Source organism: Protopterus annectens, chromosome 8.part0 (genome assembly GCF_019279795.1).
Source record: "Protopterus annectens isolate FY-2018-M chromosome 8.part0, PAN1.0, whole genome shotgun sequence".
Lineage (NCBI taxonomy): Eukaryota > Metazoa > Chordata > Ceratodontiformes > Protopteridae > Protopterus > Protopterus annectens.
In genome coordinates, this window is record NC_056741.1 from 128,114,940 (window position 1) to 128,132,875 (window position 17,936).

General features: G+C 39.6%; 1 protein-coding gene across 1 annotated transcript in view; it reads left to right on the forward strand.

Moving 5' to 3' along the window:
* LOC122808673 (CD209 antigen-like protein E) overlaps positions 1-17,936 on the forward strand; it is a 1,434,655-nt gene that overhangs the window by 146,136 nt on the left and 1,270,583 nt on the right. The window contains exon 3 of the mRNA XM_044079651.1: positions 8,917-9,090. Within this exon, the coding sequence (XP_043935586.1) occupies positions 8,917-9,090 (174 nt within the window). The remainder of the gene's footprint in view (positions 1-8,916; positions 9,091-17,936) is intronic.

Consider the following 17,936-nt stretch of genomic DNA (forward strand, 5'->3'; position numbering starts at 1 on the left):
ATTAGCATTGCACTGTAAAAAAAAAATATTTATTGTGCTTTTATGTAGATTTACTACAACTTTAGCTATTGGTGCTATATGGCTACAGCTTTTTATGTCTCATATTGACATTCAGTCAGTCTGTCATAAACTTACACTTTATGTATTTTTTGGATGTGGTTTATTTTTTGGCCACTAGACTAGATTTATATACTGTTTTAAACTATTATATTTTTTAAACAAAATGTTTTTAAACAAAACTTTTTTACCGAGTCATTTTTTAACTGTCACTTATTTGCATATTATTTTTATAATTGTACAAGAGGTCTTAAGGCATGTTTAAAATATGAGCAACACTAGTGAATGTACTTGTGAAAACTTTTGACATCTTACAAGAAACATTTTAAAGGAATTATGGAGTTTTACCTACTCAGTAAGAAGTCTGATTAACTTAATTGGGTTCACATGATTGGATGAAACTTTTTGAATTTACTTTTAAGAGGAACTTGTCAGTTTGATGTGTGTTATCTGATGAAGGCTGACTTGGTTTGGAAGAAACGATTCTTCCATTGTATTGGCTTTTATTATTGTGTGGCATAAAGCCATTTTGAATATGTGCTGTCTCTCCCCTTGTGTGCCTTTCTTCACTTGCAATAGAAGAATTGACAGCTGTAGTAGTAATAATGGAAGAGGAGATATGCTGATTAGTCCGATAAAGGACAAGACTCAAGATAACATGGAAGATCATTAGAGATCTTAAACAATATTAAAGGTTTTTTTTATAGGACCCCAAATGGCCCCTGTTTTTTGTGGTCATTTCCAGCACACTTGCTAAGGTTTTTACTTTTGGTGGTACGCCCCACTACTTTTTTGTGCTTTTTTTATTTTTATCTTAAGAAAGCTTGCTAGGATTTCAGGAATGCCTCTGCCAGTCAGTTGCAAGCAGGGTCAGACCCAGAATAAGGTGATCTAGGCAGCTGCCTAGGGCCCAGTGTTAGCAGCTGTTTTTTAAGTTCCCTGCATGGTGATACTGTATTGATAAGGTGCTGTACGGAGAGATTAGAGGTACCTTTACATTGATAGCAATAGTGATAACAACCTTCTAATATGTACATTTGGAATATATATCCACTGAAAGTACTTGAGTAATCACAAGCGATCAAAATAACTTGAACAGCATTCTCCCAAATATCAGAGACTAGAAACGTTTTATTTTTTGTAGGCAATACAATCCCTTGTATCCCACCAAAAAACCTGGATTTATAGATAACAAATCTGTGGTCTAATAATATTGGGAAAAGAAGAAATGACCACAAAGTGGCACAAGCACTCTCAAGAAATCACTGCTTTTGTTTTATAAGGAATGTACAAGTGACTTCCATTGATCTACTGTGTGACAAAAGAGAATAACTTGATACCACAAATATTATTTGCCATCAATTAACAGGTCAATAAAGCATATGTGCACTCTGTTGGACAGCATTGGATAAACCATGGAACACAATATTTCAAAAGCAAAGATTATTAAACAAACATAAATGCATATCTAAGTACAAAATGCATTTTGTAGCAGATATGCCACCTTGAAGGCATTCTCATTGCAAAATCTCTAATGGGCAAAGTGCTAGGGATCTGACCTTTGATGAAAAGGTTAATTACTAGATTTAATCATATATGCATGATGATATATTACCTGGGACATCTTTAGATCTGTGAGTCATCATGTAACTTATAACCGTCACCCAATTATGAAGGAAATGGCATTGAGTTTCAAATACATTCAGTGAGGTGTGCAGCTAAGAGCACACATGAACTTTGTAATAGCTTTTTTCCAAGTCATAATAAACAGTCTGATGAGAAACCTAGAACAAACCATAACCAAAATGACTGATTATTTTATGTATCTCAGTAGAATGTTACAGCAACAGCTATGGGTATTACCAGTGTACTACTACAGGTTAAAAAATACAGTTCTGTTTGAGAAAGTGCAATTGTGCAAAATCTTATCATAACAGTACATCTGTTTAGATCACTTTTGCAATATTCACTACAGATATGCAGTATCCTGCCAAGGATACCATAGGTTTGAACAGCAAAGCAAATTTTGAACATCTTTCTCTTAAACTATTTATCTGATGCTTCTTCTTTCGGGGTCGCCACAGTGGATCACCTGTCCACTCATGATTGGCAGTGGAGTTTTTTATGGTGTCAGTTGCCAGCCCAGCGCCCAACCTTCCACAGAAGGCACACACACACCTAGAGCCAATTGAGAGTGTCCAATCCACCTACAGCATGTCTTTGGGAAGAAACCGGAGCACCCGGAGGAAACCCACGCAACCACAGGGAGGACATGCTGACTCCGCACAGAAGGCACCCCAGCCAAGGATCGAACTGGAGAACCTCTTGCTGTGAGGCGGCAATGCTAATATACTCCCTAATCTCAAGATTGTGAAGATGTACACAAGGGACATAGAAGCAAGTAAATCCTCAGGACATTCTTGCCCTTGACTAGATATGTTGAGGCAAAAGACAAAGTTCTGCCTGCTAATTTAGAGAGGAGGATATGGAAAAAGAAATCCATCTCAGCCAAAACCAGAAAGGAATATATACATGCATAAAAGAGATAGGGGGCAAAGGAAGGGCATTCATACTGCAACACTGATTCAACTGGACACCTACTGTATCGGTAAGATTTTGCAGAACTGTACTATGTTCTTCATTTATCACTGCTGCAGTATTTACTACATGTGGGAGAATTCACAAAATGTTTAGAGGGTCAGGTGGAGGAAGAAAAAGCAGAGGAAAGTGAGTCCAGAATTCCTTTTAGGACAGAGTGAGTGAAACAGTCCTGGATCTGGGAAAAGCATCAGTTTTATATTGTTTAGTAAAAGTGTGTATGGAAGAGCAGGTGATCGCTTGTAAAATGGATCTACATTTCAGACCTCTGAAAAGTTTTCTGAAGATGCTGCTGCCCTGGTGGAAAGAACGGTTTACTATTGAAATTGCGAACATCACTTTCGATGACAGTCGTGTAATTGAGCATAAGGTCAGAAACAAAGATGTCGAAGACATTATAATCAATCGAGGAATGGTTTTAACATGGGTCGAGGTAGGGAAGATGGTTGTAGTAGGGAATAATACTGTACACCTACCTCGACCCATGTTAAAACCGTTCCTCGATTGATTATAAAGTCTTCGACATCTGTGTTTCCGACCTTATGCGTTCGACCATACGACAGTCGACCGAGTGATGTTCGCAATTTCAATAGTAGACTGGAAAGAACATTAGCTTTGCGTGGAATGGATTTTACATGGAAGGAATAACAAAAGGAAATAACTAAGGAAATTACTGTAGAAATGATTTCCTCCTGCAACCCAACTTCATACCATGATAGGTAGCACAGAGGATTGCAATAAAACATAGACAGATTTATTGAGTGGCTTAGACAAATTTCATTGGCAACTATAGGAATAAAATAAAGGCTGGTACTAAGGCAAACCATGTCCTTACCGAAAACCATGAAAGAAGGAGATGCCATAAAGGGCTTTTGAACTCTCAGACCCTTTCAGCTGAGGTAACGACAACTGGTACAATTCATTTCAAGGAACAGAATTTTAAAGAGGAGGAAGAAGAAGCAGCAGAAGGCTCAAAAGGAACAAGAATCAGCCTCTCCAATGCATATTTAAGGTCCCAAGGAAGAGGTGTGTTTTTTCTCAGTGGCATGATATGTATGACACATTTCAAAAGCAGCCTGACCTCAAAATGTCTCAACAGTGGTAGATCTATGGGTAGTGCTGCAGATATGATTGCCATATGTACCTTGATTGTAGAATATGTGAGTCCTGAAATGAGAAAGTATTAATGAATAGTATAACTATACATGTCATAATGGTCCTGTTTTCACTTTTGGGACCAGATAGAAAATATTTTCTATTTACAAATATAAGATGTTCTTGTAGCAGGTTTTCTAGCCTCCTATAATTCCTGTCCCCTGAAAAAGGTGCCTAAATGATATCTGAATCCTGTCACCTAGAGAGTGAGGTTTAGCATTTGTAAGTATGGGTGAATGACAGAGCTCTCCTTCTGTGTGAGTAAGGCCATCTTGTGGGGTAACTTTTGGTGACTCCCCTCGGTTCGGGGGAAAAGATTAAAGTGAAGGAAGACAATGAGGAAATGTGGCACCTGGGCTAAATGGGGGTGGGGGTCACCAACAGCATCTTTGGATTGTCCCTTCTGGTTCTGAGCAAAAATTGGGAGTCAAAGTAAAGGGATGAAAGGCATAAAGGAATTTCCCTTTCCATAAGAATGATATAGTGCCTGTTTTCCATGTCTCTGGTCAAAGGAGCACTTGATCAAAATAGTTTGAACTGTTTGTGGAGACAAGAGGAAGAGAAATCTATTTATGGAGTTCTCCATGTATGGTCAGTCTGAAGAAAAACAAACTATCTGTTTAACATCCATCCATGATGGTCTGGCTTGGATCTGTTTAGATAATCTGCCACGGTGTTCATCTCTGAAGTAATGTAAACTGCTTGGAGAAAGAGACTGTCAAATAACAATTTTCCTGACTGTCAAAGCAGGTTCCCAGAGGAAATGAGATTCTGTTCCTCCTATATTACAGTGGTATTGTCTGTAAGGATTTGGAGGTTTTCTGCAGTGTGTAGATTATGTAGAGACTGAAGTGCCAAATAGCCAGGAGTGTGTGTGGTGTTTTCCACACCCCTCTAGGGATAGGAATAGGACTTTTAGGCCTTTTAGGGTTTAGCCTCCTCTGTCTAGTAGTGACACAGAGATGACCCCGGGTTAAGACTCTCTCCCCCATCCTCTCCTTGATTCTCACTTCTGAGTGAAGTCATAGCAAGTGAGACTTTTGCCTGGACTGGGATTCTGTTCCATTCCACGCCTCTGGTGGGGGTGGGTTATGAATCTGTCTGGCATAGTATTTATTGGTTGTTTGAGGTTTGTATCTCTTGTTCTCGTAATGGATTTGGATTTGGATTGGTGATTTGAGACGTCCATCATTAATAATTGGACATGGACATGGCCTTGGCCAGGGCACAGATCACCTGTGAGTAGGCGTATGAGACTGAATAGAGATGGAGTTTTTTTCGTCGGGCAGCATATAATAGCTTTTTTGATTTTCTTGACATTTATGTGTCATGTTTTGGTCCTAACCAGACTAAATTCTGAGGACTTTTATTTTCATTAATCATGCCCCCCTTTGCCTAATTAGAAACACCTCTGAAGACTTCTTGACTTCCTGACTGAGAAATGGACCCAGAAAAGGCACTCCTGGATTGACTGACATCTGGATGACTCACCAAAGAACTTCCTTCTTTATGAAGGGCAAGACAGGATTTGGAGAGTTCATTAGGTGGCAGTGCTGAGTCTTAAGAGACTTTAGGTACCACTGAATCTTCCTAATGTGGATTCTGGCAGTGTTGAGTCCTATCAGGCCTCAGGTCCACTGAATATTCCTAATGTTGAGGCTGGCAGTGCTGAGTCCTAACAGACCTCAGGTACCACTGAATCTTCCTCATATGGAGTCTGGCAGTGCTGAGTCTTAAGAGACTTCAGGTACCACTGAATCTTCCTCATGTAGAGTCTGGGAGTGCTGAGTCCTAAGAGACTTCAGGTACCACTGAATGTTTGTTATGTAGAGTCTGAGAGTGCTGATTCCTAACAGACTTCAGGTATTATTGAATCTTCCTCATGTGAAATCTGGCAGTGCTGACTCCTAATAGACCTCAGGTACCACTGAATCCATGTGGAGTCTGGCTAAAATTATCATTTTTATGTATGGAGCCACATACACCAGGAGCTCTCAGTATCTCTCTTGCTGAGGTCAGTTCAAGGGGAATGACAGACTGGGAAGTAAGCAATAAAAAACTGTTTCTTGTCCCGTGGAAGAAATTCTATCATGGAGATAGTGTTGAGATGGCAACCTAGAAAGATCCATTTTTGAGATGGAAGAATGACAGACTTTTTCAGGTTTGTTGTAGACTAGGCAAGGAAAAAAGTTTATATTGCACTTGAGATCTACGATACATTTGTCTTTCAAAGAAACTTGGAGAAAATAATTGTCTAGATAGGAATAGCTATGAATATCTTGCAGCCTGCAGAAGTCAACAACTGAGATGAGGCATTTGGAGAATACCCTTGATGCTGTGGAAAGACCAGTGGGTAAAGCAATAAATTGAAAGTGAAATTATAAGCCACAAAACCTTAAGTATTTTTTTATGTTCTGGGTAGATTGGAATATGAAGATATGCAGCTTTGAATTGTAGCGTAACTAAAAAAGCTTGAAGAATGATACAGAGCAAGGTTTGAAGAGGCATCATTGATTCATAGATTAGTACTAAGCTAATTGCCCTTGTGAGCCATTTTAAGCCAAGCCAATTATCCCTTGTGAGACTCAAACTCTGCACCTTGTGTTTGTAAGGCAAATACTTTAACCATTAGGCCACCCTCCCAACCCTTCATTTTGAACTTTGGAAACCCTAAGAATATGCTGAAGACTGATTGAGCCAGAATTGGCTTCTAAGTGCCCTCCTTTACTGGAGCCAAAAAAAGTCTTGAGTAAACATCTTTTTTTCTGCTGGTTGAATCGGAAATGGTACTATAGTTCCCTGATGGAAAAACTCTTGTAAAATGTAAACAATTGGGTGTTTTTGGTTTGAGGACACATGTAGAATAATTAAATGGGTTGGTTTATACCCCTTCTCTATGTTGACGAGCACCCATTGGTCCACAATTACAAGTCTCCATATAGGAAGGGAATGTCATAACTTGTTTGATAAAGAAAGAGTATATAAACCACAGTAGGAGGGAGGTGAAAGGAGGGGATGAAGCAGATAGTCACAAACTGGCAGATTCAGCTGGAAAGAAACACTTTTTTTCCTTCAAAGTGATGCTTGTATTTTTCCTTCAACTTTGTTTGGTGAACATTTTATCCTTTTGTTGTTGTTTCTATTCTTTCAGAAAAAATACAGTTTGAACCATTGAAGAGTAATTCATGTGGTGTATAGGTAAAGGAGATAGGAAACTCTGGTTAAAATCATGCATGACCTTGCCTCTCTCCTGCAGGCTTTTAAACATTTCTGCAGCAGCAGATCCAACAAGATTTTCCCTGTATAAGGGGATATCCAATAGTTTGCACTTGACATATTCAGTTAAGAACTGTAGTATTGAATAAGAGCGCCTCCTTAAGGCAGACTTGGTAGCTGCGTCTCTGGAATCATGGATCATCAGCATCCATAAACTACATTTGATGCAGTGTCTAACTACTTAGGTACAGGAATTAAGCAAATATAATAAAGAAGTTTGGTTATCTGATTCAAGTATGTCAGTTAAACGTTTACTCATGTCTCTCATAATCATCAAAAGGTACCTAGTCATATGAGTTTGATAGTTTATGGCCATTTAAGAAAACATAGCAGAGATGTACACTTTCTTTCCATACCTGTTCATAGCCCTACTGTCCTTATCATAGGATAAGATATTAGCAGATGTGTCATGTTCTACAGAAACCACTGCAGGGCCTTAAAATATATTTATGTAAAGGAATTTGTGAGTGTCTGGAATCTTGTCAAACCTTTAGGGTTTCTTAGGTGCTGGGAGTTCTGATTCAGAGTTTACCAAAGCAGTGGTGAAAGCATTGTGCTTAGCTGACTTATTGGCATACTTCTGTTACCCCTCTCTAATCATAATCAGCTCTTACTCCTTACCCTACCTATTCCCCACCTTACACTCCTTCCTCCACCTCTCAGCCATCTATGTCTGCTTTACCTTATATGGCAACAACCTAGATTCTACATTTTGGTCTCAACAGTTTTTAATTGTACAGTCTAGTTCAACCAAATTTGTATTTCTTAGCATTTTCTCTTTAATATATACATTTTACTAGTTCTCAGCTTGTATTCTGAATGAAACTTAAACTCTACATACCTTGTATCTCTATAATTTGTACCTCTTACTAGTTCTCAACTTGTAATCTAAATGATAACTGAACTGTAAATACTTTGTATCTGATATGCACATTGAACTGTTACAAGTGTGTACTCTGTAGATATTTTCTCCCTGGGCCTCCACTGAAAATGAACTATTTTTTGCACAGTTGGACTTTCCCGGTAAACAAATGGAAATATACAAATAAATAAATAAATAAAAATAAAACTATCCTGCAAAGCTTCTGAGCCTGGATGTATAGAAGAATGTTTGGGGATTTTCAATATATAGCAAATCATAGTACCAGTTCAGCATGTCAGAGATGTGCTTTCTCTCCCACTGGGAGTGCTACATCATCTATAATACAGTGCTTCCAAACAGGGAGTCTGAAGGCATGCCATCATCATCAGCTTCTGATTCAAAACCAACTGAATGATGAATCGGAGGAATGACACATGGAACAGTCTTTATAGTTAGGCCTGGATCCTTAGCTGAACACAATTTTTGTGTGACTATCTCATCATGGTATCTGAGTCCCACAGTCACAGTTATCCCTTCTATTTGCCATGAAAAAGTACAAAATTTAGGTAAATAAAAAACCCAGGAAGCTTTCCCCAATGAGGATTCTTTGCTGCACAGTGCAATGGAAATTGGCAAAAGACATATGCCTGACAAACTAAATCAATATTAATTTTCACTGCTCGTGGCTTGGGTCAGAAAAGTTCTAAGGATTTGAACACCATACATCCCTTATGTACTACTTCAACATCTCATGTTTAGGATGTTCTTCAGATGTACAAAGGGAGAAGAAGATACCCAAGCTTTGGTATGCTGGCCTAATTATTGTTTGTCAGAATACTTCTCATATTTAGTGAGAACTGCAGACTTTACTGAAATTTTGTGGAAGAAAGTTATGTTTACTCATTGGCAAAACATATAGTTCTTGTCTTATTTTGACTACATCTAACATCTTTTTATCTCCTTAATAGATTTGCAGAAGTCAAAACAACTGGAACAAGCAAACCTTTTACAAAATTCGAGTATTGGATTTGAGAAAGAGCTCATTCAACCAGAAGTAAAAGCTGCTAACCTGCCAAGGGATCAAATATCCCTTCAAATGCAACTGAAGCAAGCACAATGGGAAATCGAACAATTCAACAGCAGTAAGAAAAACCCTCCACATCAGCTTGAAAACATGAAAAGCGCATTATTCATAGCTATATTGGTATTGCAAAGTAACTTTACTGAATGTGATTTATGCTGAATTTTCTTATACCATGAATAGCTTGGTCAGGATGAAACTTGACTAGTCTTCAAATCTGGTGTGAAGTAATCCATGCATAATTCAAACCATACCTGATGTATTCCTATTATATTTTTACTTATGTAATGGCTAGGTCCTGGCTCTAATTCCTAAACATGTTTGAAAACACATGCATGCATACACAAACATACACACACACATACACACACACACACACACACACACACACACACACACACACACACACACACGTGCGCGAGTGGCACATATGCACGCGCGCGTACACACACACACACACACACACACACACACACACACACACACACACACATACCATTTCTTCCATGTTTTGTGAATAGAGCATTAGTTATGTACCTTAAAATAAGTAAGGCAAAGAAACATCCAACTTTTTTATTTTCTTGAATCCACTAAGAAGATTAGAGTGCACTTTGATTCACACGGACAACTTATTGTGAAACTGTGCAGTGTATTTCAATTAGAAACATCTAGGGCAGGATTCAATAAACCCTACACAGCTCACTGAAAATGTGTGTGCATCACACCATGACAAGCTGGCAACAGTTCATCAATTTGTATTCAGTAAGTGGCTCTACCCAATGATTTCATAATATTAACATATAATACTAACATACCATTCATTTCTGTTCTTTTATATTGCATTCTGTTTTAGTTTCTATAATACATTTTTACTATAAAATTCTTTCATTTCTTCATTAATAACACTTTGACTTACGCTCTTCATTCCCATTCCTTCCCAAACTGCCTTGTATTTACCATATATTGTCTCCACCATATTTTTATTATCTTTCATAACCCCTTCTAATACTTTATACATAAGAAGCTGCATATACATTTGGGATTATCAATCCCAGTCCCCCATGATCTTCTTTCATATATAAATTCCTCTCTTTACAGAGTTCATTCTCGACCCCAGATGAATGAAAATATTATCATCATAGTTTCTTTTTCATTTCACCAGTATAACATAAATGTTTGCAACCTAGGCTATCTTACTCAGTACTATAGTGTTTATCAAAGGTGCTTTCTTTCTATATGAAAATGTATATGTTTTCCAGAAAGCAGAAAGCAATCATATCCTTGCTACCTTTAATAATTTTCTCCCATTGTTCATGTTTATATTTACTTCTACCAAATACTATACCTAATATGTCTATACACTTTTCATTATATTCTATATCTATTATACCTTCATAACCAAATCCTTTACTTTTTTTCTTTATTTATACTTAACTCTTTAATATTATACTTATTTTTGTCATTTATTTCTTCCATCCATAATTTATTTTTAGCAGTTATTACAATGTCATCAGCATAAGTATGCATTATTGGCATTTGTACCTCTTTCATCATTTTTATCCTCCATTACTTGTCATTTTATTTATTTCCCTAACTACTACATTCATGACTAATGAAAATATTACACTGCTGGCGGGATATCCTTGTTTTATTCCACACTCTATTTTCACATCTTCCCCAATCCCACCATTTATGTTTAATTTCATATTTTTTTCATATACTGATTTAGTAATGCGTAATATTCTGTCACTTATGTTATATGACTGCACAATTCTCCATAACCCTTCATATTGAATATTATCATATGCCTTATTATACAACAACCCCCCCCCCATTAATATTCAAAAACATGCACGATGATTGGTCAGCGTGCACATTGTAAATCCGAGTTATAGTAATGGAAAAAGGTCCCGTCGCCCAGACTATTTCCATTACTATATCTCTTACAGCAACACTGTCTCCCTATGTTAAATGAGTTTAACATAGCGAGACAGCTTTAAAAAAAGCAACAGAGATTCTCCGTTGCTTTTTTTAACACTGTCTCGCTATGTTAAACTCATTTAACATAGCGAAACAGTTTGTAAAAAGCAACGGAGATCTTGCTTTCTCCGTTGCTTTTTTCAAAACTGTCTCGCTATGTTAAATGGGTTTAACATAGCAAGACAGTTTGTAAAAAGCAACAGAGATCTTGCTTTCTCCGTTGTTTTTGCCCACAGCTCTGATGTACTGCGTAGGCATACGCATGCGCAGTACATCAGAACTGCCGCAGAATACCAGACAGCTGCAGAAGGGCAGCAAGGAGGCATTATACAATGTCATTATTTAAGAAAAGTAATTTTTTTTTTTAAATAATGTCATTGTATAATAGCAATAACCCACTTCTGGGTGTGGGTAATGCTGGATTTACCCATGGTTGGCTTTGTTTGGCCACTCAGGCTTCGCCCTTGTGACCAAACCACACCAACCGTGGGTAAATCCAGCATTACCCACACCCAGGCGTGGGTTAGTGCTATATTATATCACCTATCAAACCTTTACTTCTACTTTTTATTAATAATGTTGTCAATTACTTTTCTTATTAACCACAACAGATCCGGACTTCCCTTTCCTTCCAAATTTTGATCCTATAACCTTTCCATTTTACATTGTACTCTTTTTATATTATTCGCATAAAAAATTATAGTCTGTATTACTTAATGTTATAGGCCTCCAATTTTTTTATCTCATCCTTATTTCCTTTTTTTAAACATTAATTTCAAAACCCCCATACAAATGTCCTTGTACATAATCCCTGTTTCTAGCCATTCATTCATCACTTGCATAAATACCAATTTTTGCCAGTTTTCCATTTTTTATACACATTATATTCAATCCCATCTAATTCAGTGACTGAATTTATGTTAATCCCTGAGATTCAATAAGCTAAAAAGTCCATGCAGGAATAGTGTAGCCACTCCTGCATGTAATATGGCCACCATGACGTGCACAAGCCTGCTTGCACTATTCCTGCACAGACACCACTGTATAATGCTAATTGCCTCATTTGCTGGTGAAAACTATGCAAATAAGGTGAGTTAGTGATTCAGCAAGCAGGCAGGCATCCGTGCAAGAATAGTGCTAGTTGCAGAAATGTATTCGGCTACTAGCTGAATACATTTCTGCAAAAATCAAAACAGAGGCATGACAGCTCAAATAAAAGCATGTATTATAATCTTTAGGCATGTCAATGGCCAACTATATGGCCATTAGCATGGAAAAGTGTGTCAATTTTATAAAAATAAAAGTTTTTTTTGTGGCCTGTCTCGGCCGTTTAAGCATAGAGCAGCGACATGTGAATGGGATTGTGCCAAAAATATTAACAAAAATGTGAAAACATAATTTTTAGGGAAATCTGCATTTTGCTATTATAGTCTATGGTATGCAGAATCAAAACAATACCAGGGAGCAGTGGTTGCTAAGGGGAAAGGCACTGGTGTAGTGCAGTAACTAGGGATTAAGGCAGTAGGATATGCAAATGAGGGAAATTTACTGAATCACAAAATTTTTTAAGTCCCCAACTGCAACTAACGGTGTAGGTGTTATAAGGCACTGGTGTAAACAGGAGGAGCAGCTGACATGAAAAGCGGGTGTCATGCTTGCTGTAAGCAAATTGGAGCTCCATGGCTTCCAGATAAGCTTAGTTAAGCACAGCTAAACAAGGTTGTGTGTCTGATGCTGTATTGACTTGCATGTTTATGTCCAGAGGAGGGCCATTTCTGCTGCAAAGTGTTTACTTTTGCTAAACAGGTTTGCTCGGTGTGCACCGGATGCAAACAAACAAACCCCCAGAAATAGCAGGACTGTTTACATTTGGGCATTGGGTTTGTGTAGCATAACTCGGGGCTTAAAAGGGGTAGAAATGGGAAATGGAAAAAGAAAAAAAAAGGAAAATAGCAGAATTAAAGCAATCAAGTACAAATAACATAGCTTGCTGGTGGAATGCATCATAGTCAGCCAATCATACAGACAGCATCTGCAGCACAACAGTATAAACAATGGAAACAACTTGCAGTCTGTTTTTTCCCACAAACTATGCAATGTTGGTGTACACATGTGGGGGAATTTTAATCAAAAAAATGTTAGGGGCTGCCATTGTTTTGATCCATCAGTATGTGCTAGAGGTTGAGGGCAGTAAGGAGGATAATGCTGACAACTGCCACATACCGAGTAGAAGGAGGAGAAGAGTGCTCTGGTGATAGTAGAGCACTATAGGGTGGACAGAGACATACTGCAGTAAATCATCAAGCTGTGCCGGCCTCAACTCAGACCTAGACCCAACAGAGGGGAACCCATCCCAGTGGATACTAAGGTATGTATAGCCTTAAGAATACTAGCTACAGGTACTTTCCAAACACCTACTGGGGACATTATGGTGGTCTCACAGGCATCCGCATCCAGGGTACTCCACCAGTTCTTGGATGCCATCCTACCACATGTCGGTGAGCACATTTATTTCCCCAACACCTGTGAGGAGAGGACCAGCAATATGCATCTCTTCCACCATGTAGAAGAATACCCGGAGGTCCTGGGTACAATAGACTGCAACACATCCACATCAAAGCACCACCCAGTGAACAGGATAGGGTCTACATGAACTACAAGGGCTTTCTGTCCATCAACTGCCAGGTCATCTGCAATGCCCAGGGCATTATCATGAAGGTGTGTGTTGGCAGCCCTGGAAGCTATCACAACTCCCACATCTGGCATTCATCACAGCTGTGCCAGGCATTTGCCAGTGGGGACATCCCATATGGCCATCTGATGGGGGATGCTGGCTATGCCCTGGAGCCGTGGATGATGACTCCCATCAGAAATGCACACACACCCACTCAAGAATGCCATAATGAGGCACATGCACAAACCAGGATCATTATAGACTGTGTGTTTGGGATGCTCAAGTCACAGTTCCGCTGCATTGACCTATCTGGTGGAGCCTTGCAGAACTCTGCAGCCACATGTGCATACATGTTCATAGTATGTGCCATGCTACACAATATGATCCTGTGGAAATAGCTGCAGCAGGAACAGTACTGGGAAGGGCCACACAGCCCCCTCATCATTGCCAAGGTCCTCACAGGCACAGAGGGACTTAAAAGAGGAAGCCCCTGAGCCTGCCCCTGTAGGCAGATAGAGGCATGCCCAGTATGCTCAGGCCTTGTCAAAGATGCAATGTATAGCACACACCCTGACACTGTAGGGACCCAGGGACTGACACCTCTCCCTGACTCGCACACACACTAAAATGGATGCCACACACATCACATTATCTGTAACTTACCATGTATAGGCAGTGCACTGTGCGCATCCAACTTTGGTGGCCCTCAAGCACCATCTTCACAACTGCCGTAGGCACAGGGTAAGTCAGTCTTCTTAGTAATAAATGAATGGATTAGCATGTGTTGGTAGCATATCTATTGTAATGCTGCATGCATGCAATGGAATGGGGTGACCTATTGGGATAGCAGCAGACAACCAACAGCTATGTGGGACACCAGGAAATGTCTGCCCAGTACTGGCCTCCCCACACTATGCAGTATTACCCAAGGTGGCAAATCCCACTGCAGTATATGTGTGAGGACAAATAACTGAGGGGTTATGGGTCACAGGCATGGATGTCAGTGTGGAGATCCCATATCCACCCTTCAGATCCACACAGCAAGTCAGCTGTAGAAAACCAGAGAGAAATGTCTACCAAAGGCCCGCAAATGGTGGCAATGTTGAATTACCCCCTGGAGACTCACGCAGTGAAAGCACAGCAGGTCTCACAGTTGCAGTAAGGCTATGAAGGATACGAAGTCTGAAACTCAAATATGTGCCATTACAATCTGACCTGTGGTATTTACTGATTTGCCTGTAGTACACCAAGACAGGGCAGAATAGTATGGTAAATGGAACCAAAATGTAAAGCAAATATCAGCAAAATCTGTGCAAATGTGTACAGTTGACAGGTGTGCCCACCCCCATATACCCACATAAATACAGTAACATGTATGTTTGCAGGGAAATAGCAACATAGCACACATTGGCAGGGCTGTCCCAATACACATGAAAACATGTTGCATGTACGCAATATGCAGGGGTCAATAAGCTATGTGTATGTGTGGTTAATGCTGTCAGGATCTGGCAAGCAGGTTGTCCTGGCTGTCGTCTTCTAGTGCACTAGGTACAGTGCTGTCTTTGACAGGGTCATGTACAAATAACTGCAGTGCCAAGTATTATGCATGTCAGTGACACCTACTGCTCTGCTACTGACATACCTGGAAGTCACAGTGCTATGTGGAATATACTATACATATAATGGACTTCTTGAAGGCTGTGTAGCTGAGGTGCTAAGGCTTTTGTGAATATAGTGCTTTTTGGTACTGTTGTCAGTGGTTATGTTCAATAATTTGTTTTTTTTATATTTGCTTTTACATATAATGGACATGCCTGCACAGTAGAATGCACTCTGTACCCACACCCATAACTCCTAACCTCTGACAACAAGATGTCTGTACAAGGGCAGAAATAAAAGTGGAACAAAGGCACAATGACAGGCATGTGTTGTAAATATCACCCTTACATATGTAGAAAGTTGGTAGGTTGAGGCATTTGCAGTATCAGGAATTGTTTGAAGGTCATGTAGTCTGAAACAGTAATGTTTGTCATTATTTTGTAACATCACTCTTCAATTATATGTAACTAACTTGCCTTAAAAGCACAAGTCTATGTAGACTGGATGAAACCTCTAGCCAAACACCTGGACAATCTGCCAAAAAATGTACAAGTGAGAGGTATGGCCACACCAGGATATGACATCTAAGGTTAGAAAGATACCACACAAACAGAAGATCCCCAGCCAGTGTATCACCATGTTGCTGGACTGTTTATACAGCAAGTCATCACTCATGTGGCTGTAGCCACACCTCACAACTGGCCTTGTTGGGCAAGAATGTACATAGCTGGTCTCATAATATTGGTCTACGAATCATACCACTAGTATTCCTCTGGTAAAGCACTGTGATGATCTGAAGATATCTGCCACTAGGTAATGGCACAATACATTGCAATGTCAGACTACAGATATGTCAGAAAAATGTCTGCTAAACAAAGCCAGTACACCAAAGAAAGTCTTGTGTATTCCTGAGAGGTATGGCTGTAGCACTCAAAACCCTGGACCGGAGTACACTTATCTCTGGAATGGAGTCCCACTCTAACTATAGAAAGTCACAATGGACATGCTCCTACACTTAGAGAATCACAGGACATGTTGGAACCCACATTAGACTATATGACTATATTGTGTATATATGTCTGTGCATACAGACAGCTATGTACACCTTAACTGTCCCTACATACACACATCAGACAGGATTACCATCAGCTAGCTGTAGGTGGCCCATATGTGATATATCTGCATATGTTGCTTGTGATACACAGACATATACATGGGCAACAGATAATATATGTCAAGCATACACACACACAGATATGGGGAAGTGAGAGACAGAGAGTATGAAAGTGATAGAGAGAGACATACAGGGGGACACGGAGTGAGTCACACACACGGATACCCTGAATGGCATACAGTGATGTCCTGCTGGGGACAGTGGCATACCAGTTGTAAACAGTTGCATGTGCCAGCATAAAAAGTGAGCCCCATTGTGTAATAGTACTGAGGCTGGGGTTATAATATCACGTCACTTGTCCGTGTGTGTGTGTCCATAGGTCTAAGTATTAAGAGACTGTTCCCACTCAGTACACTTCAAATTGCCCTACATCACAAGATCTGCTGCTGTCATTCACCATAGACATAGCATTGGACACCTATCACTCCTATAATCACTGTAGTGAGTGTGATAACTCTGTAATACTGTAGAATAAATAACTAGATATGTAGGGGTTCTAATTTCACTACTGTCAAGTGTGTGCATATGTGTGACAGTTGTGTGTGCAAGAGTGAGGGAGTGTTTGTTCGTAGGTGAAACAGTTTTACACCATTCCCACCCACAACACTTCCCAGTGACCCACTTTATCAGTTTTGTTGATGTCATTCCCCTTATCAGCACCTTTTGCCAGTTGTCAGCCCAGTAAGCTCTGCAGCATGTGCGATAACTGCATAAAACTGTAGTAAAATGACTAGATAGGCAGGGGTTCTAGTGTGTGTGTGTGTGTGTGTGTGTGTGTGTGTGTGTGTGTGTGTGTGTGTGTGTGTGTGTGTGAGAGAGAGAGAGACCTTGTACACGTCCAATCACCCTACTTTACAAAGCCTGCTGATGTCATTCACCTTAGAAGTACCTTGGGACAAGGTGAAATCATATAAGCTCCATGGCATGTCTTGTAACTGTGTAACACTATAATCTAAATAACTAGATAGGTGGGGGTTCTATTCTCAATACTGGCAAGTGTGTTTAGGTTGGGAATCCTATCCTATGTGGCTTATACCATTTTGAGGTGTGTACCACCCTGTACACTTCCCATCACCCTACTTTACAAGGCCTGCTGATGTCATTTGCCATAGAAGTACCTTGGGACAAAGTGAAATCATATAAGTTGTGTGGTGCATCTGATAACTGCATAACACTATAATAGAAATAACTAGATAGGCAGGGGTTCTAGTCTCAATATTGACAACTCTGCGTGTGTTTGGGTGAGAATTATATCTTGTATGGGTTATACCATTTTGAAGTGTGTGCCATCCATGCTTGTTTACCACATCCTGATGGCATCACTTTATATATCATGTTAATGGCATCTGACTCACATGCAGCATGTTAAACGATTGTACAGGCAATCCCAGTCATCTGAACAGATGTCTGTAGAATATCCAGATGTTTGCAATACATGGTCTGTGTCCCCTAACACTTGGCCATGTATGTGAAATTGTTG